Genomic DNA, 23521 nt, shown 5'->3' with positions numbered 1-23521 from the left:
TGAAATAACCTGCAGTGTTCCACAAGGCTCTATTCTAGATCCTCTTATGTTTTTAATTTATACTAATGATTTAAGCAAAGCAACTAATCTTCGGAGTATTATGTTTGCTGATGATACAAATTTGTTCTTATCAAACAGTAATATTAATGAGCTATTTTCTGATGAACAAAGAACTTAAATGCGTATCTGAGTGGTTTAAATGTAACAAATTGACCTTAAACCTTGATAAAACAAAATACATTCTAATTCACTCTATATCTAAAAAACGTTTTTTTTACCAACAACCATGCCAAAAACTCTTATTGATGAACAAGCAAAGTACAAGCAAAAGTATGTTGCGTACTCTTTACCGTCAGAAACACGCAATACGCTTAGTTTGTTTTGAAAATCGACTTACGCATTCAAAGTTTTTATTCAAAAATATAAAACTACTTAACATTTATGAAGTGAATGTATATAAAATATTATGCTTTATGTTTCAATGTAAAATCAATCCGTCCTTACACGTTTTTAAAGATTTTATTACCTTAAAAACAAAAAATAAGTATACACTACGAAATGATAACTAACTCTTTGAACCCTTCTGTCAAAAACAAAATTCAATCAGTTCTGCATAGCTTATTGTGCACCCAATCTTTGGAACAAAATTGTCTTACCTAATTTTGATTTATCAATTACCTTCCCAGTCTTTAAAAAGAAATTTAAAAAATTCATTCTCTTTAATGACAATATGTTAAAATACTTTTAAAAATAAGAAATTTGTATAAACGCGCTCTTTTGTTTTTTGTATTTTGTCATTTTTATTTGTCTATATTTATTAATGGCTTAAGTTACATTCTATTATAACTTTTTATGGTTCTGGCTACAAGATCATTAGATCTTCTATCAGATACCAAGTTTTTATTTAAATTAGTCTATATATCACGGATTTTATTGCATCACGAAAGCATATATCACGGACTTTATTGCATTACGACAAATTAAATGAAAAACTGAAAGCTGAGAATAGTATGAAAGTCGTCAATAAAACGCGTTAATCATTTTTTTAATGAATTTTTATTTAAATTTAATTATTCTGTCAAATCCTTTTTGTGAAAAATTCAGAAAAATATTACTAAAACATTAACTAAAAATATTAACTAAATTATAAACTAAAAGTCGAAGTTTATTTTTCCCTGAACTTGAGTTACTAGTTGAAGGTAAGGAATCAGATTCTAACTTTTGTTCAAGTGTTGGGTTTATCATTGTCATAAACTGGTAAAATAGTTTTCCATAACGTCAAGGCAGAGTAGGTAAGAAGATGGTTGCTAAGGACTTTGCTAAGTCCGAAATATTTATAAGTCTTCTAAAAAGTTGCTTAAATCACTATTTATGTTATTAATACTAAAAAAAAAATAGTTTTAAAATTGTGTTCCTCATAAAATTTTTCATCAAAAACGATAATAATAATTTTTTTGATTTTTTTTCAAAATTCCAGGTCAGGTACCACCTTAAGGATGATGAAAAACACCTTGACTTCCAATTCAAAGATTAACTTGTTGATCCAATTATGAAATAAACATTAAGCTTGCACAGAAATGTTTAAACAGAATTTAAAGATAGTATTTGTTTTTTTAGAAGTAAAAGGTTTTAGTCTCGTGTTTGATGAAGTTTGTATGACACACTCTTCAAACCACAGGATCATGTCGCTCGCCATACAAGGAACTTAGGAGCAAATTTCTCATTTTGAATACACTTGAATTTGCTGGCGACATATCTACCTTTCGACTAATCAAAATATTGCAATTTTAAAAAGTTTTTTTTGCAATAAGCTTTGTTGTCTTCAGTTATACTTAACTTTTCTCGGCTTAAAAGTTAAAATAGCTTTTTTGAATAACGAACTGCTTTAATTTCTCCATCAAAAAATCGGCTTTACTCATTTTAACCTGATAACTATGACAACCAATGTTTAACACCAACACAATCAGGCAACAACATTTTAGCTTCGTTGTGCAAAAATTAGAAAAATCTTTTAAGTTAATTTCGAGTAATTAACAAATAAATTGTGCTGAGTTTCATCGTGTTCAATCGATCAACAGTTTTCGTTAAAGATTTTAGAAATCCCCTACGAACTTTTAAAGCTCAAAGTTCCAAACAATGTATCACTTAAAGGATTGGCTATGAAGCGAGCTTCATCACAATTTATATTTTTGTTGGAATAATCTGGTGTGAGGGTGAAAAAGAAAGAAATTATAAACATCTTTAATCTTTACTCAAAATATTCGTTCGACGAAAATTGCGAGGCAGCCAAAACACTTGGTGGACATGTTGCATGCACAATTGAATGAAATGTAAAACAGTGGGCAGCGTTAAAGTATAACACTGTTTTAATAACAACCAGAAACTCAGTTCTAACTTCACTGATAAAATGATAATAGATATAGTTCATCGAGTAAAATGAGCAATAATTCTTTTTTTTTTTTTTTTTTTTTAGGTGACACTTTTTAATCCAGAGAAGAGAGCCTTGAACAAATCATTTTGAAAAAATGAAGTTTTCATCTTACTTATTTTCACACGTTTTTACGGACGTTAAGAATATACCTAGATAGCACATAGACGTTGGCCCAACATTGGATCAACGTCGAAAAATTCGTTGGCCGATGGTCGGCAACCGACATCGAGCCAACGTGGATTTGATAGTCGGCGCGACGTCGCAACCAACCGTTGGGTTAACGTTGGCCCAACGTCGGATATCGACGTTGGGCGAGCGTCGCATTCTGACGTTGGTCCAACGTATAATTCAAATAATATTAGTTTTACTTGTTTGCAAAAACTTTGATTTTGATTCAAAAGGTGTGCTTATCTTTTCAATCAAAAACAAAGTTTTTGCAATCAAATTAAAACCATTAATTTGACTAAAGTGTAACTTTTTTCAACTAAAGGGTAAATGTTTTTTTAATTAAAGCGTAACTTCTTCTTTGTAATGTTGAATAAAATGTAATGTCCAAATAAGTTTGAATAAAATTTGACGCTGATGAACAAAAATAAAACATTGATTAATGAACCAACTTAAATTAAACAATTACTAAGAGAAAATCAATATTTGTTGTAATAAACATTTTAATTATGTTAAAATATTTGTACACATGTTCCAACAAAATAACGTTCTTCTCGACTGCTAAGCATCCTTACGAATCTTGCATCTTTACTTCACTTGAGACTACAACAAAGTTCGAATGTTCCTCGTTATACAATTTGATAGAAATCTTTCGTTTTATGAGCTTTAGGCATTGCCATAGCTACTGCTAAAATTATAGGTGTTCATATATTTTTGTGTTTATATATATTATTAGCAAACACTTATCAGTTTCAACTTTTTTACACAAAGTTTCGTCAATAAAGACTTTTCAGAAATCTGGAGGGAGAGGGGAGGACTAATCGCTAATTGGATTTTTGAAAAGTCTTTAAAAGTGATTTCTAATAATTTATTATTGCTTTGTTTTTGTAAGAATAGAGGGAGTGTAACTTCTTCAAATTATCAAAATATCTTTTTTTTTTTTTTTTCGTTTAAATTTTGATTTTCCCCCTTAACTTTTGTTTTAGTCCCCCCCCCCCCACACAACTTTTATGATCTTCCTATGCCACTGCATATATGTATGTATTTATGTATGTATGTATGTATGTATGTATGTATGTATGTATGTATGTATGTATGTATGTATGTATGTATGTATGTATGTATGTATGTATGTATGAATATATATATATATATATATATATATATATATATATATATATATATATATATATATATATATATATACATATACATATACATATACATATATATATACATACACATACACACACACATCAAATACAAAATCTATATTTAAATAATAAAATAGTTAATAACAAACATATGTAAGATATAAGCACTATATACAAATAAAATTTCCGTAAATAAAAACAAAATATTTTTGATGTATTACCTGCATAAACATGGCGACAAAATATTTTTTTAAAAATAATTAGTACATTTGTTGATATTTCACTTTCATTTTTTAATGCCACATCTAAACAAATAATTATTAAAAAATAGTATCAGTATTTTACTGCAAAAACTAGAAGTAAAATGCTTCAAAGTTCTCTTATACAAATAATATATGAATTCCTATCACCATTAAAATGCTGCAAATGCATATAAAATATATTACCATATCCCTCTTTAACAGCTGTTAAAGAGGGATATGGTAACAAATGACAAATTACAAAACAAATGCTTCACTAGACATAACTGAAAAAAAAAATTTTAACAAAAGTTTCATGCAGTAAATAATGAAACAAAGAAATTTTAAATTAACACAACACTCAGCTAAAGATGCGATAATACCTTTTTCATCAGGATTGCTATCCAGATCACTTTAATTTTTTGAGTCTGATGTGAAATAGCGTTCATCCTGATCATCGTCATAGTGATTATTAAGAATTTGAAAAGGAAAATTATCTTCATCATTGTCAATATCAATCTCATATGAATTGTCATCATAACAAACATTTTCACAATCATTAGAAATACTGCAGGTAGAAACATTACTTTTCTGATAACTTTCACCATAAATTTCTTATATATCTTATCAACTTGCTCTCTCACTCTTCTTCTGTTTGTTGTATATGAAGCAGCCATCTAAACTATTAGTATCAGTTAAATTATATTGTATAATATTAGTAGCCTAATATTATAAACCATTATTAACACAAAAAAACAAAATTTAAAAAAAAATTTAACTTGACTACTTTAAAAATAAGAAGAGCAAGAGGTGATTTAATTCAATTTTATTTTATAAAATAAGTAAAAATATGGATAAAGTTAAATGGAATCATCCTCCTAAAATAATTAAATATGCAATAAAAAGAGGTCATACTCAGAAAATGCAAAAGCAGTTCACACATTCTACCACAAGATTTAATGTCTTCACAAACCTAACAGTTAACAATTGTAATAATTAAACAGGAGAGATAACCAACTCTGATAATGTGAATGTCTTCAAAAACAAGTTTGATCGTTTCAAAAACAAACAAAAGAAAATAAAAATATAAAAAAATAAAGAAAAAATGAAAAATAAAATGAACACTTTTCCAAAGCTGTCAAAATTTAACATCTACAGATGTTAGACTCACCACATTGTATGTGTAGAGCAAAAAATTTATTATTATTACTATTATTACATTCTAGCATTTTATATCTTTTACAAATTTTACATCCTATCATAAATATATAAACAGTAAATTACTTAAAGTTTTTTTAGAACATTAAGAAATTTACTATCAATATTGATTAGTCCAAATATTGATTCATCAATTCAATTTTTATTAAGAAACATATATCTTTTGAATAAAATACAAATATAAGAGCATAAAATGTAGTCTTAATGCATGATATGATAGCCTAATAGAAGCTTTATAGCACAATTTTGTAGATTCACCTGCAATCAGTGCTGCTCTGAGGAGAATTTGGTGAAGCAGCACAAACTAGCTTCAGGCCATGATAATAAACAGGGTACTCAAGTTCTTGATACAAAATTAAAAAATTCTACTATCTCTAATGTAATATAGTAAAAGTTTATTTACAAATTATGTAGCTACATAATTAGTAAACTACTAGTTTAAAGTTAAATAAACACAAAAATGGAAATAAAGTACCTGTATCTCTCTAACAAACTGGATTCTAACAAAGGGGATTTCTTTTCACAACCACTTCTTCGTGTGATTCAATCTTTTTTGATTCTTTTAATACCACTTCTTCTCGTGGTTCAACCTTTCTGAGTTCTTTAACGACTACATTTTCTCATGATTCAACCTTTCCGAGTTCTATAACGACCACTTCTTCTCATGATTCAATCTCTTTGTTTTAGAATAATTTCTTTACAACTTCTTTGCATAACCAACAGCTAACTAAAAACGGGATTTTTTTAAGAATGGTTAGGGTTAGGGTTAGGGTTAAAGGGCCCACGAGGGGCGTCCTTCAATTGTAAAATGCCTTTAGACGCACGTGTCTTGAAAATTTCGTGACGTCGTTTTCAAACCTCTAGGCATAAATAATCAATTTTATTTTCAAGTTCGTTAGTCTGTTTCTTTTCAACCGCTTAGATCTCAGAAAATAGTTTCAGCAGGTATCTTTTGATTTGCGTTTGTCTCTGTTTCGACATGTTTGTAAATATTATAAAAGGATTACAGAAATAATGCGTGCATTACTCATTGAACTATTATCATTTATCAGTGTGATAATCTTGCCAATCATGTACAAGTCAACCATACTTTATTGAACTATAAAATGATAGTTACTATAATCCTATGTTAGACTTAATTTCAAGAAGCTGTTTCAACTGTTAAAAATACTACAATTGCAATCCTGAACACTTAGCAACGCTTCTAGCAACAAAGCCCTATATAAGCCTAAGCAAGCCTAAAAAAGCTCATGTAAGGAAAACCTTTTTCGTCATTCTCTTATATATAAAATTGGATAACACTTAAAATTATAAGTAAAAACAAGTCGGTGTAAAAACTGACCGCATCCGAGAAGGAGTTGACTGTTACCTTGAAGAAAATACAACTATTTGCAAAAAAGAAGATATTCGAAATAAATTTTCAAACTTTAAAAGCATGAATGTCGCAGAAGAGCACGAAGAAAAAATACAAAATGACATTGGGGTACATTGTTTTCCGTTTCAATATTGTTTAAATGGGCTGGATTCATCGTGTGATTACTTTAAAATCCGTAAAGCAGATATTCACACCTTAAAAGACAAAAAAAAATTATAATGTACGTTTTTTTAGTATTAACTATTTAAGCATAACATCACATTTTGCTTTTATTTTATTTTGAACCAATCCGAGACTCTAAGCAACTCTTTTATTGCCTTATAAATTAACATTAATTACAAATTATATTAGCAATTAAGTTATATAAATATATCATTATAAACAAATACTATATTACATTTGCTTAGTATTAAAAGAAGGCAGATTACAATTTAATTTCTTATTATCCATATCATATAAATTTTTGAAAAATTTTTACCGATCATTACTTCCTGCATAAAAAACGCATTCTTAATACTCTTATTACACACCCTCACGGAAATAACTTAATCCTAAAAGTAGTTCAAGTAGATTATGGTATACAGAAATAGCTGGAAACAAACAAAGTGGGTTGTTAAAGCTAATTAAACATGATTTAAAAAAATTTGGACTTTAGAATCAAGTGACATTGTTACATCAGATTTCATGAGTCTTTACAGAAAAAAATTTATATTGAAAGCAACAGCAACCATGAAAGCAAAATGTTAAATGATGAGGAATTTCTCTTACAAAATTTAAGGAGAAAGAGCTCAACAGCTTTTCCAAGAAGCCTCAATAAATTCTTCAAAATTCTCAAGTCATATCATGTTTATCATATTAGAACTTTGATAACTGTAAAAATATATTTTACAATTATCACTTACTTAATTTATGGAAGATTAAATTTCTCTACTGTCTTCTTTTATAATTCATTTAAGTTATTAAAATCAATCACTTATGATAAGGTTTGTTTTTTAGTTAATCATGATAAACCGAAAAAACCGTTTTTTTAATGTACTCTACCATAAAAACCATTTCTTATCCTTTTTAAAATAATTTTTAGTAAAAAAAAGTTTTTTCAAAAGTGGTTTTTTTTCTAAACTGCAAAATACGAAAAAACAGAAGACATACAGTTCCGAAATATCCCCTATCTATTAGGTGAAATCATTAAAATGTTAAATTCTCACAAATATTTTTTAGTTTTAAAAAAGATTATAGTAGTTGCAATAAAAATAATAATAATAACAATAATAATAATAATAATAATAATAATAATAATAATAATAATAATAATAATAATAATAATAATAATAATAATAATAATAATAATAATAATAATAATAATAATAATAATAATAATAATAATAATAATAATAATAATAATAATAATAATAATAATAATAATAATAATAATAATAACAATAATAATAATAATAATGATAATAATAATAATAATAATAATAATAATAATAATAATAATAATAATAATAATAATAATAATAATAACAATGAAAATAATAATAATAGTAACAATAGTAATAATGATAATAATAACAATACTAATAAAAATAATAACAGCGATAATAGTAGTAATAATAATAACAATAATAATAATAATAAAAACTTATATCTTTATTTTGTTAATGAGTTTATTAAGGATCGATAAAAAAGTGGGACGAGCATGGATGGAAAGCGGGATTTATCAACCTCTATCGTACCTTGATTTACTGATAAGGTTTTACAAAATGTGTGTCCTGTTGCCCCTTATAATATTAAGGTGAGTTTCCACTCATCCGTTTTTGCTACGGGAAAGGGAAAGGGATGCGAAAATTTATCTCTTGAGCATGCGCAGTGATTAATTATCAAAATTAAATTACTAACTGCGCACGCTCACGTGATTCATTTTCCCTTCCCTTTCCCTTTCCTTTAGCAAAAATGGATGAGTGGAAACTCACCTGTATGCATCGCAAATTGTGTTTTTAGTTTCTAATGTAACTAAATTTTTTTTTAAATGTTAGAAATGAATTGTTTATTATTACAGAAAATCCCAACTTTTCTTTCCTAATCTTGAATTTTGCTTGTTGCCACATCACTTTAAAATAATTTGCTATAAAAAAAACGGAGACTTTGGTTTATATTTCCTTAGAAATATCCAGCCACTGGTAAATTATCAAATGTAGGTCAGATGTAGCTCCAGACACTTAAAGCAGGACAAATCAAATGGTTTACAATTTATATTTTAGTTAATTAGTTACCGGAATTATAGAGTTAAAGGTAACAGGATTTCGTTTTGCATTACAATTTTATTGGCATAAGTTTTGTTGAAAAGGGGTTTAAAAATTCGTTTTATACTTTTATTCATACGCAAAACAAAATAATCAAAGTTCAACGTAATTTTTTAAGAAACCGAATATTAATGAACATGCAAACGTCATTGTGAAGAGGCACGAGAGCGAAATCATCTTTATATATACAGTATTTAACTTAGCTTTTTTAAGTTACTTGATTTAAATTAAATAACTTATTGCAGATAAAATTAAACTCAATTCATTTATTATTGTATGATTAATTTTTATATTAATGCATCACAGTATAATGAATATAAAGGTTGCTTAAATCAGTAAATGGTAGTGTTAAATTAAATACTTTTATTTCAAATTGAATGAAACTCAATTTATTATTTTATAATTATATAGAGTAAAATAGGGTCAAATGTAATAGTTCAAAAGAATGTTATTTCACTCTACCCTCACATTCGGATAGAAAAAAATGCGCAAATCTATGTGTAATTAAATTAACACTTCACTAAAAAAAATAAAACAAAAGCAGTCAATAATGTGAGGAGGGAAAATGATAAAATTGAAAAACATTATCTTTAAGTTTTACCCGACTCAAGCTAATAACATTGGAAGGAAGAAAAGAGTGAGTCAACCAAGAAAAGACGTACATACAGAGACTTATTCATCATGTCGTATAAATAAAACACGAGAAAACTAATGAAGCAAAAATAAAAAATAACCATTAAGAAAAGACGTACATACAGAGACTTATTCATCATGTCGTATAAATAAAACACGAGAAAACTAATGAAGCAAAAATAAAAAAAATAACCATTAAGAAAAGACGTACATACAGAGACCTATTTACCTGTCAAGTAAACTAATGAACTATAAAAGCTCAAAAAAAAAGAAAGAATCTGGCAGAGAGTGTGTGTTTTTTATGGGAAGACAGTTTTTAAAGAGAGCTTTTATTGGGAGAGTTAAGAGAAGAAGAATTAGAGTTTTTAAGTGAAGTCTTTGGGAGAAGAGAAAGAGTTTTTGAAGAAGAGATTTAAAAGAGAATTTTAAGAGAAAGAGTTTTAAGAGATTTAAAAGAGGAATTTATGAGAAAAAGAGTTTTGAAGATTTAATAAGAAATTTATGAAAAGAATTTATGGAAAATTTAACAAGAAACTTATGAGAAGAATTAAAGGAGAATTTAAAAGAGAACTTTATGAGGAAAGTTGGTAAGAAAATATTTGAGTAACTTTCAATATGCGTTATTATGAGAATTAATGTATTGTTATATGTACAAGTTAATATTAAGAGAACATATATATTGATGAGAAATATTTGAGAATATTTATTAAGAAAAACAAGTAAGAGAAGAAGAACCAGTAGTAAGTACTTTTGTTTGCATTAAGATTATTAATATTATTGTTGTTATTACTATATGCGTAAAATATTGTTATTAAAAAGTATGATGCTCTAACCGCACACCTTACTATAGCCGCGCCGTAATATATTACCTGAGGGACCGAACATAGAAAACATTTAATAAAACCCCCCAACCTTGTTTCCAACCTCCATATACCTTCTCACAACCCAAACCTAGCCCTTTCCTAACCAAATACTCCCCAGACCATCAACCTAGCTCCCAACCTCCATATACCTAATCCAACAATAACACTAAACCCAAACTTCCCCTTCCCCTTCCCATTCCCCTTCGCCTTTACTGCAAAAGAAGAAAACATAATATAACAATAAAAATAAATAAATATAATTAAAAAATCCACCGCCCTCACACTGGAGGTCCTACCGAGATTTATGTATTCACTCATTTCTTCATAAATCAGTGAACTTTAATTATTAATCATTTTCGAAAAAGTAAAAGTGAATTAACATTTTTAATAAACATTTAAAAAAAAACAGTTTTATCAACATCAAAAATGGCAAGTCATTCAGGTTCACCTCATAACAACAATAACCCTAACATTATACCACTATTTTACTCAAAAACACCATCTGCACCCAACTGTATCACACCCGACATTGAAGTTTTACCAATAGATAACTTTGATCGAGACTCTCTAGGACACGAGGAAAATGATAGGCGAGATGAGTATATTGATAAAATTATAAGTGAAAAGAAGATAGAAAAGGTTGTCAGAAAACTATTAAATTCCACGGCAAAACAAGAAGCCGAAGTTTCTTTGGTTAGACAAAAAGATGAGAGAAACACTCTTAATTGGTTAGAAAAGATTACAACCTCATTAAGACCAACAATCGATAAATCTAGTTTACCACAATTTAACGGAGGACCGGATGATGATGTTAAAGAATTTTTCCTTCAATTTAAGAGAACTGCCACATTTAACAAATGGGACAATAATGAACAACTTTGCGCCTTTCCACTTTGCTTAAATAAATCTGCTTCGATATTTTATGAATCCCTTCCAAACAAAATAAGACAAGATTTACAGCTAGTTCAACAAGCTTTTCAGAATGAGTATGAACCACCAGAACGTATTTGGATTAAGAAAACCCAGCTGTATGGACTAAAAGAAGGAGAAAAAGGGCTTGAGCATTTTATAGCAAGTTTAGAGAAGCTATCGCAAGAATTAAAAGTTTCGGAAGAAACTAAAAGAGATCTTTTTATTCAAGGAGTTAATCCTAATTTAAAGAGAAAACTTCTCTTAAGCCAACCAGAGACATATACACAAGCAGTCAGAATTGCTAGAGTGAATAATTCGGTTAACATTGATGATGACGCTCGCATAGTTGAAACAGTGATAAAGACCATGACAAAGTTACAAAACCAGTCTACTAAGCATAACACTGTATCTTTTGCCGATAGCGACACACCACCTGTGGCTGCGTGTAGTGCAACACCTGCAAATTTAGCTAATCCAGAAAATGCGACTAGAGAAGTAGCTAGGCTCAAAGAAGAGATCAGAAAGCTAAAAGTTGGACTAAGGAGACAAACGAATAGTAATTTTGGCAAAAGTCAAGATTTTAACCCAGCTACAGTAAATCAACCAACCTGCTTTATATGCAATAAAACGGGACATTTGGCAAGACAATGCAGACAAGAATATCAAGATCCCAGGATTCCACAAAGTAACAATTCGCAGTATCTGTACAGGAAAAACGTTACGCAACAACCGCAATGGAGAAACAATAGAAACTGGACTCCACGAAATTTTGATAACCAGAACAGAAACATGGGCAATAAATACATTCAACCCGATTCGAGTAACCGAAATTGGAGATCCATTACCTCAAATAACCCACAACAAACTTATAAGGATAATTACGTAAAATCAAAGCCACAAAATAACAAGTGGAATAACTTTCAAAATACACGAGCAGGTATCTATGAAAGTCAAAGAAATGATACGTCAATTCGTATACTAGGCGTAGATAGTATTGCTCAATATGAGGAGAATTATTTCGAAAATGATGACGACACAACCATGGAGTATGATGATACAGAAGATTACCATAGAAATGACTATTGTGATTACGGGTATAACCCCTACACAAACAATCAGATGTCAACATTTGATGAAAGTTACCCATATGAAACCAACAACGATTATTACGATAATGCATCAGCAAGAGATTATACGTCTTATAGAATGAATCGTCCACGTTTCAACACCCCAAATCAAAATAAAAATAAACATATGCGACAGGAGTTTCAGAATATACGTGAGGAAAATAAACAGATCACCCATGAGTTAAACTGTCTGCAAGACCAGTTTCAATATTTGTTACAAAACTTTACTGAACAAAATCTACTGCAACAAGAGAGCAAGGAAACGAACAAGAAAGATTTTTATCAACCTAATTTAACAATTTGTGAACCCCAAGATGTGAAAGGTATCAAATGTGAAGATCCGCAATTTACCAAAAATGAAACAAGTTCATTAAGCAATTCCCATGACATTGAAAGTAATGTAGAAATTGATCAAAATAACATTGAAGAAATAGTCACAAATACCTACCCCGAAATACTCGATGATAATTCTAAAGCTGAGTCGGAAGATTACATTACACCTGAATATTTCACTCCAGAACATAACGAAGAAATAAACGATAAAGTTGACCAAAAGATAGAAGAAGAAACAGTTATTCCTGTTAATATAGTAGATTTAAACCAACAGCATGTAATTGACGAAACTCCAATTGAAATACCTAACTTATGTTACGAAAACCAAGGACATATTGATACTTCCTCGAAGCCAAAAGTATTAGACCATCTTAATGAAAATGACATAAGTAGCAGAAAAACAACAACTTCTGAGTTAGATATTAAAATTCAATCAGAAAGCGGTAATTATAATCATGACAACGAAGATCGGCAACGAATTATTGAAACACCTCTTAACAAAGGCATTTTGAATCCATTAACTGACGGAGAGTATTGTACGACAGTAGAAGAACATACAGAAAGTTGTTTCACAAACCAAATCAGTTTAAGTTCCCTAAAAGACTTATGTACAAGTTCAGAAAACCAAGGCACAACTCAGTTAAAAGTTAATGATAATTATGATATCAGAATCCTCAAAGATACACATGTGTTTCATACAAATTGGAGGCTCTACAAAGAGCTAGAGTATACTTCAGAACCAGTGAAAAAGCTTCATCCTCCGATTCTAAAGAAAGTTACTTCAGATCAGCTACCTCATTTTCCACCCAAAAGCATACCATTCAATCGTTCATTCCGTTTTTCTGAACCGTATAAGGAAAGTAGAAGCCTTACTATGACTGCTCTACTTTTGCAACTCGTTTTGTTCATTCCAATATTTCTTCTTTGTTCGAAAATCATCGATCATGAACCGACATATGATTTTAAGACGACTAAACCACTTATCAATGAACACATAACCAAATTAAGAAATCAGTTTAAAGCTTTCTTCGAAGTTCAAGTATCGTACTCCCCAAGCGTTTCAAAGTTCCCAATCTTTCTCAAAATACCAAGTATAAGGAACTATATAATTACTAATTCTTATCAGGAGAATAATATTTTAGAGTCATCATTAATTAAGAAGCCTTCAACTACAAAAACCCAACGTTTCATGAATAATTATAATGCATTAAGTAAAGTACCGAAAAATGAAAGTAATGTTCCGTTGGCTATTATGTTCAAAACGCCAACAGATTTAAATAAGACAATAAGAACACTAATAACTAAAACACAAGAATACGATCAAAAGTTAAACAAAGATTTGATGACAAATAACTTATTCATTTTGTTATTTTGTTCCAGGTTTACCAAAAAGGTAAACGAATTTCAAGGAAAGTAAATAAAAGGTATAACGGGTAACATGCGAGTGAGTAACGCATAGGGAAATTCGCGAACCCTACCCATGTGAGCGATTTAAACTATAATATGTTTAATTGATAATTTGATTTTTATTGATGATGATAATGATATAATGATAATTTTGATAATGATGATGATGATATTGATGATGATGATGATGATGATGATGATGATGTTGATGATGATGATGATGATGATGATGATGATGATGATGATGATGATGATGTCAATAATATAATGATAATGATGATGATGATTGATTATGATGATAAAGATGAAGATGATTTATCATGATTTATCATGATACGACAACGACGACAACGACGACAACAACGATATCGATATCAATGACTTTGACGATCAAACGTATTTTGTGTGAAATGCAATATTGAGGTTTAAACTTAGTGAATTGAGTTTTGCATTTCACCTTTTTAAACTTAACTTTTCTCAAGGCACTTTTTCAGGTTTTAGCCCTTGCTACTCAGTGCCTAAGCCATTTTATTTTTGAGACGATTTGTTTATTTTCTTTTCCATTTTTTTTCACATTACATTTTCAAGATTTTATTTAACTGTTGTATCATTAAGAAATTTTATAAAAAAATTTATTGAAAGTATATATAATTGAAGTATATAAAATTGAAGTCTATAATTGAAGTATATGAAATTGAAAGCATTTGCACGACATTATATTATCGAAATATTTAAGAATGTATTTACACGGTTTAAAACATTTATTGAAAACGCGAATCAAGTTTACTCAAATCTCGAAACCTACTTGAATAGAAGACAATATCAATCTCAAATCTCGAAAAGCCAGACACGATAAACAGTATACCTATACCACTTACATTTGAACTAGCCTTGTATCAAAAATCAAGGGACGATTTTTTTCGAAGAATGGAGCTATGTGAGGAGGGAAAATGATAAAATTGAAAAACATTATCTTTAAGTTTTACCCGACTCAAGCTAATAACATTGGAAGGAAGAAAAGAGTGAGTCAACCAAGAAAAGACGTACATACAGAGACTTATTCATCATGTCGTATAAATAAAACACGAGAAAACTAATGAAGCAAAAATAAAAAAAATAACCATTAAGAAAAGACGTACATACAGAGACCTATTTACCTGTCAAGTAAACTAATGAACTATAAAAACTCAAAAAAAAAGAAAGAATCTGGCAGAGAGTGTGTGTTTTTTATGGGAAGACAGTTTTTAAAGAGAGCTTTTATTGGGAGAGTTAAGAGAAGAAGAATTAGAGTTTTTAAGTGAAGTCTTTGGGAGAAGAGAAAGAGTTTTTGAAGAAGAGATTTAAAAGAGAATTTTAAGAGAAAGAGTTTTAAGAGATTTAAAAGAGGAATTTATGAGAAAAAGAGTTTTGAAGATTTAATAAGAAATTTATGAAAAGAATTTATGGAAAATTTAACAAGAAACTTATGAGAAGAATTAAAGGAGAATTTAAAAGAGAACTTTATGAGGAAAGTTGGTAAGAAAATATTTGAGTAACTTTCAATATGCGTTATTATGAGAATTAATGTATTGTTATATGTACAAGTTAATATTAAGAGAACATATATATTGATGAGAAATATTTGAGAATATTTATTAAGAAAAACAAGTAAGAGAAGAAGAACCAGTAGTAAGTACTTTTGTTTGCATTAAGATTATTAATATTATTGTTGTTATTACTATATGCGTAAAATATTGTTATTAAAAAGTATGATGCTCTAACCGCACACCTTACTATAGCCGCGCCGTAATATATTACCTGAGGGACCGAACATAGAAAACATTTAATAAAACCCCCCAACCTTGTTTCCAACCTCCATATACCTTCTCACAACCCAAACCTAGCCCTTTCCTAACCAAATACTCCCCAGACCATCAACCTAGCTCCCAACCTCCATATACCTAATCCAACAATAACACTAAACCCAAACTTCCCCTTCCCCTTCCCATTCCCCTTCGCCTTTACTGCAAAAGAAGAAAACATAATATAACAATAAAAATAAATAAATATAATTAAAAAATCCACCGCCCTCACAATAATAACAAATAAAAAAAAAAAAAAAAAAAAAAAAAAACCTTTTCATTCTTGTGATGATGTTAAGTCATTGAGAAGTACTAGAGATTGAGTTAAGTTGTCACTTGTGTGGCACTTTTTGGTGCAATAAAACTCAGCGCCTTTAACATATCGCTTAGATATGCATGTTTGAAAAAGTCAAACCTTGTATTTTGAATTTTCACACTGGTATCATTCTATATTTTGACTCATTTAAGCTACGTTTAAAACTTTACGGCTTTTTACACTTGACTTGATTTGCAAATGCAATATTTTTTGTAGTCGCTGTTGTTGCTTGGTTTATTTGCAGCTTGTCATTAAAGCTAAGCTTACGTTGTTTTTTAGCTGCTTTGTTGCTTTTTTGCTCTCAGCATCTTTCAATTTATTGAGTATTTCAGGTTTATTGAAACACTCCCCTTCGAACCTTAGCACGTGTAATGCTTTCGGTTACTGAAATAGTATGGCTGGGGTGGCACAAAAATCTTTGAATGTTGAGTATTTTAATTGGTAAACGTGACAATTAGTACAATTATTCCTTTTTTTTTAAATCTTGTTACAAAGTTGTATTTGAGAACATAGTTGGTTTTTTGTTAAAAGCGCTATTTTATTAAAATTTTTTTTGAGGGTCTTATTCCTTGGCTTTCTATTTAGAAATAACCCATCGGCTGCAACTAGCCTCACCTTTAGCCCGATAGATTCAAATTGCCTCACACCATACTATATAGTGAAACACAGTTTGTTGCTAGGAAACCCGCCAGCAAAAGCAAAATGACCAAATACAAGTTTTAGATTTAAATCCATGTTTTTAGTCCTTAGCAAAGGAGCTTTCTTATCCATAACTTTCGCATGCTTCTTTGTTATTTGTATGTTCCTCCTTCTTTCGTTATGAATTTCTCAAGTTTCATTTTGATTTGCTTGTTTTTTTTACTTTAGAAGTGTGGTTTTTGTTAGTAATTCTGATTCAGAAAAATAACGATCATTCTTTTAACTATTTCTCCTTGATTCTATTACACGTAAGTTGCTAAGGCAAACGTTTCAAGAACCACAACAAGTTTTATCTCTGATAAACTTAAAATTGTCAAGCTTTTACAATTAGAAAACCTTTTTCTGATTAAAAAGTGAAACTGTTACCTTTTGGGATCTTCATGCGTGAAACAGACAAGAATATCAGTAAATATAAGAAACTTTCTTTTGTACCACTTTTTAATCCTGCCTATCGAAATCCCTTACTAAATTTATCTGTGGAGCAAAGCTAATTAAATAGCAGTTGCTATTTAAAGTACAAAGGACACAAATTTCAATCAACCACTGACTGTGAGATCTGGGGAAAGTCTCTTATTTTCTTCCCTAAATCATTTTACATGTCTATTGGAAAAATTTTAATACAGCAAATCAAACAGCCATTTGGAACACATAGCTGGGAGGCTTGTATTACCATTAAGCAACCATTGAACTATGGTAAAATTTCAATCATTGTAATGAATTAATTAAAATCATACATTGCGCAATTAGTAACTTTATTAACCCCTTCCCGCTCCGAGTATAAAAAAAAGTTGAATTTAAGGATAGTATATGTTTTCGGATATTTGGAATTTAAGTATAGTATCTTGTTTTCTGGTTGCGATAGATATTTATCATTTATTTTTATGGCAGGTTGAATGAGTCTCCGTGAGTACGTCTTTTCTCAGTTGTTTTCAACTTTTTCTTTCTTTCCGTTTCATGGTTTATGAGTATTCTTGTTTACGTCTTTTCGCAGTTTTTTTTAACTTTTTTTCTTTTTGCATTATCAATTATTTATATGAAGAGTTGACGAGTCATCGTTTGTACATCTTTTACAAAGTCATGCAAATCCAAATTTCGATGCAAAATTTATTTTTTCACAAATGTAAATTTTGTTTTTGCTCCAAAATGTACATTTTCAAATTTAGCTTTGCTAAAAAAGAAATAAAAATCGTGCAAATGCAAAAATCTGAGAACAGCAAAAAATCATTTTGAATTAGTTTAAACAACCCCATATTGTTTGCTTCTAGCTGACTTTCCAACGACTTTTATCTGCGTTAAATTCTTTTTTGATTACCTTGGATTCTTGGTTGAGCGTAAGGCGAATATTTCGAGGGTGAGTTTCTTTTAAGATCACATCCGGACAAAGGTATTTTCAATATGGACAGCATCGATATGAGATGGGCGATTAAAATGTAGTTTACATTCTTTTAAAAATAAGATTCTCTAATGCATCAATATTTTAACAATAATTTATTTATCTAAACTTTTGAGATTTAATATGGGAGTAAGCCAATTGAGCCGTAGTTTAGGGTTCTGCACTTGAAAAATTAATCTAAGGAAAAAAAACTGCAATTTTTTGTTTTCCTGAAGAACCATTAGGTATTTAATACAAGATTAAGTTGTTCTGATGCGACGCGTGGGTGTTGTAAGACGAGTGGGTTTGGTTTTCAATCATTTTAATCAGGATTATTTAAATAAAGTATCAAAAACGAAAAGCAAGCAAAATGTGAAATAGCATTTTTAAAGTAAATGTTAAAAAAATTATGCCTAAAAAGCTTTTTTTTTAGTCTTGTCAAGTCTGAATCTTTGCGTTCCGGATTTTAAAGCAATCACATGATAAATCCTGCGTAACTAAACAATATTGAAGCGGAAAGAATTGTATCTCGATGTCGTTTTGTATTTTTTCTTCGTGCTCTACAGCAACATTCACAGTTTTAATGTTTGAAGCTTCATTTCGTAGGTCATCGTTTTTATAAATAGCCGTATCGCTATTAAGGCGGCTGTTAACCCCATCTTGGATACGTTCACTCATTTTATCCCAAACTAAAGATGAATACTTTTTATTTTTAATTATAAGTGTTGTTCAAGTTTACGTATTATAATGACAAAGTAAAAACTACCCACGTGCTGCTCTCTTTCATTACTTTTTGTTTCCTTCTTCTTTTTGCGGGATTCTTTATTTGTTTTAAATATTGAATTAAACAAACACAGTTTCAGATGTTTGTTTAAACAATGCAACAAAAAAATCTTTACCGAGATTACTGTTGTCGATAATTTCAAATGCGAAATGCAATCTCTAATTATTAAAACGTCGAGTAAAAAAATAAGCTAATCTCTGACTATGGAAATGTCGATTACAAAAGTTTTTATCAAAAGAATTTTTATTCGTTAAGATTTTATTTTTTTAACTTTAGATAATAATATACAAACAATTGTTCGCGAGTAAAAAGTACGTCTGATTAGATAATTTGTATGCTTACTAAAAACAAAAGAATTTAATGGAAAAAAAAAATCAGTAACTCATATTTAAAGTTACTCTACTTCGTAAAAACAAATTTTTGTTTTTAAAATTTATAAATTAAATATTAGATAAAGTTTCATAGCAATAACAGTGTTGCTGATTTATTATTGATATTTTTTTTTCGGAATATGTGATAGCCTTTTAACTGTGATTCCTGGGGCAAACTGACTCGATTGCCCACCCCTTCTTTCTCTCCTTCCTTCCGATTGCCCTGACAGTATCAAGGTTATGCAATTCCGCTGCAAAGTATGTTTATAATGAAAGGTTTTTAAGAACAAGCTGCAGAAAAAAGCAATCAAAATCGCAGCGTGACATACTCTCCTCAAAAAATAGCATCTCAAATATCAGCTTCGTGTGTTTTATTTAATCTTTTTTTGCTTTTCAAAAGAACTGGTGTTTTGTTGATTTAACAGGAGCTTTTAATAAGGTGATTTAGCAGAAACTTCAACTATGTCTACAATCCCACCCAACATGAGACGACTTTAAGACGTATGTAACTTATCTTTAACTCGTCTAGACGTTTGCAACTAGTTAAAGACGTGTTTATGACGGCTTTTCCACACCTCATTAAGACGTCTTCCGACAACCAGTTTAAGATGTTCGCAAGACATCTTAACAAGACGTCTTACAGAATAACCAGTTTAAGACGTCCGTAAGACATTTGAACAAGACGTCTGTCGGAACAACCATTTTAAGGCGTCTTTAACACATCTTAAGATGTCTGTTGCAACAACAAGCTTATGACGTCTTTTGGAATAACCAGTTTAAGATGTCTTTCAGAATAACCAGCTTAAGACGTCTTTAACTTATCTTAACAAGAAATCTGTCAGAATAACCAGTTGATGACATCTGTAAGACATCTTAACGAGATGGTTGTCGGAACAACCAATTTAAGACGTCTGCCCGAATAACCAGCTTAAGATATCTTTCAGAATAACTAGTTTGAGACGTCTTTAACTTATATTAGCAAGACGTCTATCGGTACAGCCAGTTTAAGACGTTCGTAAGACATCTTAACAAGACGTCTTTCGGAAGAACCAGTTTAAGATGTCTTTAATCATGGACAATTCCCACCCAACAACAAGTCGTCTTAAAGACAAATTTAAGACGACTTGAAATTGGTATTAAAGATGTCTTAAACTGGTCTCAAATGAAACACTGTAAGACGTCTTATTCAAAACGTCTTAAAGTTGTCATATTTAACACCTATTAACGACGGCTTAAAGAGACGTGTGTAATATATATATATATATATATATATATATATATATATATATATATATATATATATATATATATATATATATATATATATATATATATATATATATATATATATATGTTCAACAACAGAAATATATACATTTATGATTAAATAACTTATACATATTGTGAGGGCGGCGGATTTTATTAATTAATTTCATTTTATTTTTTTTATGTTAAGGATGATGATTATTAAATGTGACTGTGGTGGTTCTATGTAAGTGTAATGGTAGCGCAAATATAGAGAGTGATAGAATGTGAGGTAGGACTGTCAGTGTGTAACGCAGATGTGGTAAAAGCGCGATAGGAGCATCAGACTTTTTAATAAAAATTGTTTACTCAAATAAAGCAATACTAAAAATATTTATAATGATAATATTGCCTTACTTAAAATGAAAGCAAAAGTAAAAATACTTACGACTGATTTTTCTTCTCTTACTTATTTTTCTTAATCAATAATCTCAATTATTTCTCTTCAATATATATATATATATTCTCTTAATATTAACTCATACAAATAATAATACATTAGTACTTATAATAACGTAAATTGAAAGTTACTCAAATATTTTCTTACCAACTCTTCTCATAAAGTTCTCTTTTAAGTTCTCCATTAATTCTTCTCATAAGTTTCTCATTAAATTATCTATAAACTCTTTTCATAAGTTTCTCATTAAATTTTCCATAAATTCTTCTCATAAGTTTCTCATTAAACTTTCCATAAATTCTTTTCATAAGTTTCTCATTAAATTCTCAAAAACTCTTTTTCTCTTAAAATCCTCTTTAATATCTCTTAAAATTACTTTCTCATCAGATTCTCTCATAAGGAGAATTTCACCAAATCTCTTTAAACTCTTTTCTCTTAAAATCTTCTTCTGCTCCTTCTCCTTCTCGTCTCCCTCTCCCCCCACCCCACCCCCCCCCTTAATTCTTCTGTCTCGCCACCTTTTTATAGTTTTTGGTTGTTTTTCGTTGCTTTACTCATTCATCATTTATTTATCATGACCGGTTGAATAAGTCTCCATGTGTACGCCTTTTAGTCTTTATTTTTTAACTCTTCTTCTTTTTCGCTTTATCATGACAGGTTGAATAAGTCTCCATGTATACGTCTTTTAGTCGTTATTTTTAACTTTTCTTCTTTTTCACTTAATCATTTATTTATATGAGAGGTTTTACAAGTTTTCTTTTTTTTTTTTTTTTTTTTCTATTATTAATGGCGGGACTCATTCATTTTTCATGTTATTAGACATGTGTGTCCACCTGGTGTTTTTTTTTGGTTGACTTACTCTTTTCCTCGTTCGAATGTAGCGTGTTTGAGTCGGGTAAAACTTAAAGATAATGTTTACAATTTTCTTCATCTTCCCTCCTCACAATATAATAAATACAAGAAAGCAATTATAATTTGTCACAGTTTTAAAGAATTTAACAAAGCAAATTTATGGCAAACCGCAAGAGTAACTAAGAATTTGATATTAACATAATATGATTTACCAGCTATATATAACCTTAATTTTATTTGACAAAAACTAATGGGTTATTATGTGCTTTTTATGATAAATGAAAAAATATATGAAATATGAAAAATGAAAACACGAAATATCTGACGCATTTTGGAAGATAATTATAAAATTAAATCATTTTTGAAGTTTTGCATTATCAAATGAATTATAAAATAGCTTGGTTAATGAAGGACTAAGCTGGCGAATGAAGGACGAAAGAATTGAATGAAATCAGATCTTGATAAAAAAAGTATATTTAAGCTTTTTTATATTTAGCACTTTTTTTAGTAATTATAAATTTATCCTAACAGGTCTATTTTACCATTCACAGACTTTGTTTACACGAAAAAAGTTCCCAAGTTTACAAATGTTCATCTTGAAATAATGATAAAATCTATTCGTGCCGACAACTGATTTTCTTTATCTTGGTGTAATTTGTTAAGTAATTTGTCAACAAGTGAAGTAGTTACTTTATCATGAACAGTCTTGTTAAGTCTTTATATCCTTTTACGGAAGAATGATAAGAATTGTTTGGTTTAAAGTTATCCGGTCTGACAATTAAATCAGTTGAACATACTGTTAAAGTTAGAACTTTTCTCTGTGATGCTCCAGCAAGATTATTTTTAAAATGGACTGTTGTTCATACTGGATATTATTCTTGTGAAAGGGTGCATTATCAAAGATTCTTGGGTAGGGAGAGTTGTAATGATGTGTAAAATAGTTTAATGAAGAACAAAAATTTTGCAAGCGAACAGATAACGTTTTTAGTTGCCAGTCGTAAAAGTAACATCAAAAAATTAAGTCTCCTGTTTTAGCTACTGGTATTATATATGTCTTCGGATTTCTGCGTTGACTATATGCAAAAGTCCAACTGATAATTCAAAAGAATTTTGAACTATTTCCGTAAAGGGCCTATGGCTAGATTATTACAGGCACATATTTTACAGATTTCTGAGAAACTAATCGAATTTAGAAATTACATTGTTCGCTGATGATAAATTTTAACATGGATAGACAGAGAGGCGGATAGAGAAATTCTAAAGAAACCCACCTTTATAAATGTATAATTGGTAAGTGTCTTCTAACGCTGCTTTCCAAAAACACAATGATTTTCTTGACCTATTATTGTTTTATTAATTTTCTGTTTTAAGTGGCTGTCCGAAAGACATATCCATAGCAATCGGAGAAGACAGTCCATAAATTT

General features: G+C 29.5%; 1 protein-coding gene, 1 long non-coding RNA gene and 1 pseudogene across 4 annotated transcripts; 1 reads left to right on the top strand and 2 right to left on the bottom strand.

Annotated features, from left to right (window-relative positions):
• Positions 1-3081: 3081 nt before the first annotated feature.
• LOC149878644 (uncharacterized) lies at positions 3082-6422 on the bottom strand (annotated as a pseudogene). The gene is made up of 5 exons (XR_016447086.1): positions 5683-6422; positions 4905-4962; positions 4373-4666; positions 3972-4055; positions 3082-3284 (listed from the first exon to the last, which is right to left on the bottom strand). The product of XR_016447086.1 is annotated as an uncharacterized LOC149878644 (transcript).
• Positions 6423-9441: 3019 nt separating this feature from the next.
• On the top strand, positions 9442-15778 carry LOC149878643 (uncharacterized). Of its 2 annotated transcripts, none has more exons than XM_090071587.1 (2): positions 9442-10105; positions 10230-15778. In XM_090071587.1, exon 2 carries the CDS (start codon positions 10808-10810, stop codon positions 14168-14170), a length of 3363 nt encoding a protein of 1120 aa, XP_089927713.1. In that variant the 5' UTR covers positions 9442-10105; positions 10230-10807; the 3' UTR covers positions 14171-15778. The 2 variants fall into 2 exon arrangements, with proteins under 2 accessions (XP_089927713.1, XP_089927712.1); XM_090071586.1 differs by having other exon boundaries at positions 10217-15778.
• A 2172-nt stretch (positions 15779-17950) lies between these two features.
• Positions 17951-19515, bottom strand: LOC149878642 (uncharacterized). The gene is made up of 2 exons (XR_016446878.1): positions 19159-19515; positions 17951-19077 (listed from the first exon to the last, which is right to left on the bottom strand). It is a non-coding gene; the product is annotated as an uncharacterized LOC149878642 (long non-coding RNA).
• Positions 19516-23521: the final 4006 nt, after the last annotated feature.

Source organism: Hydra viridissima, unplaced genomic scaffold (assembly GCF_058129835.1).
Source record: "Hydra viridissima isolate aposymbiotic clone 2 unplaced genomic scaffold, HvirCarnegie_v1 scaffold_14, whole genome shotgun sequence".
NCBI lineage: Eukaryota > Metazoa > Cnidaria > Hydrozoa > Anthoathecata > Hydridae > Hydra > Hydra viridissima.
The sequence above is the reverse complement of the archived record's forward strand: the minus strand, read 5'-3'. Positions and strand labels throughout refer to the sequence as shown.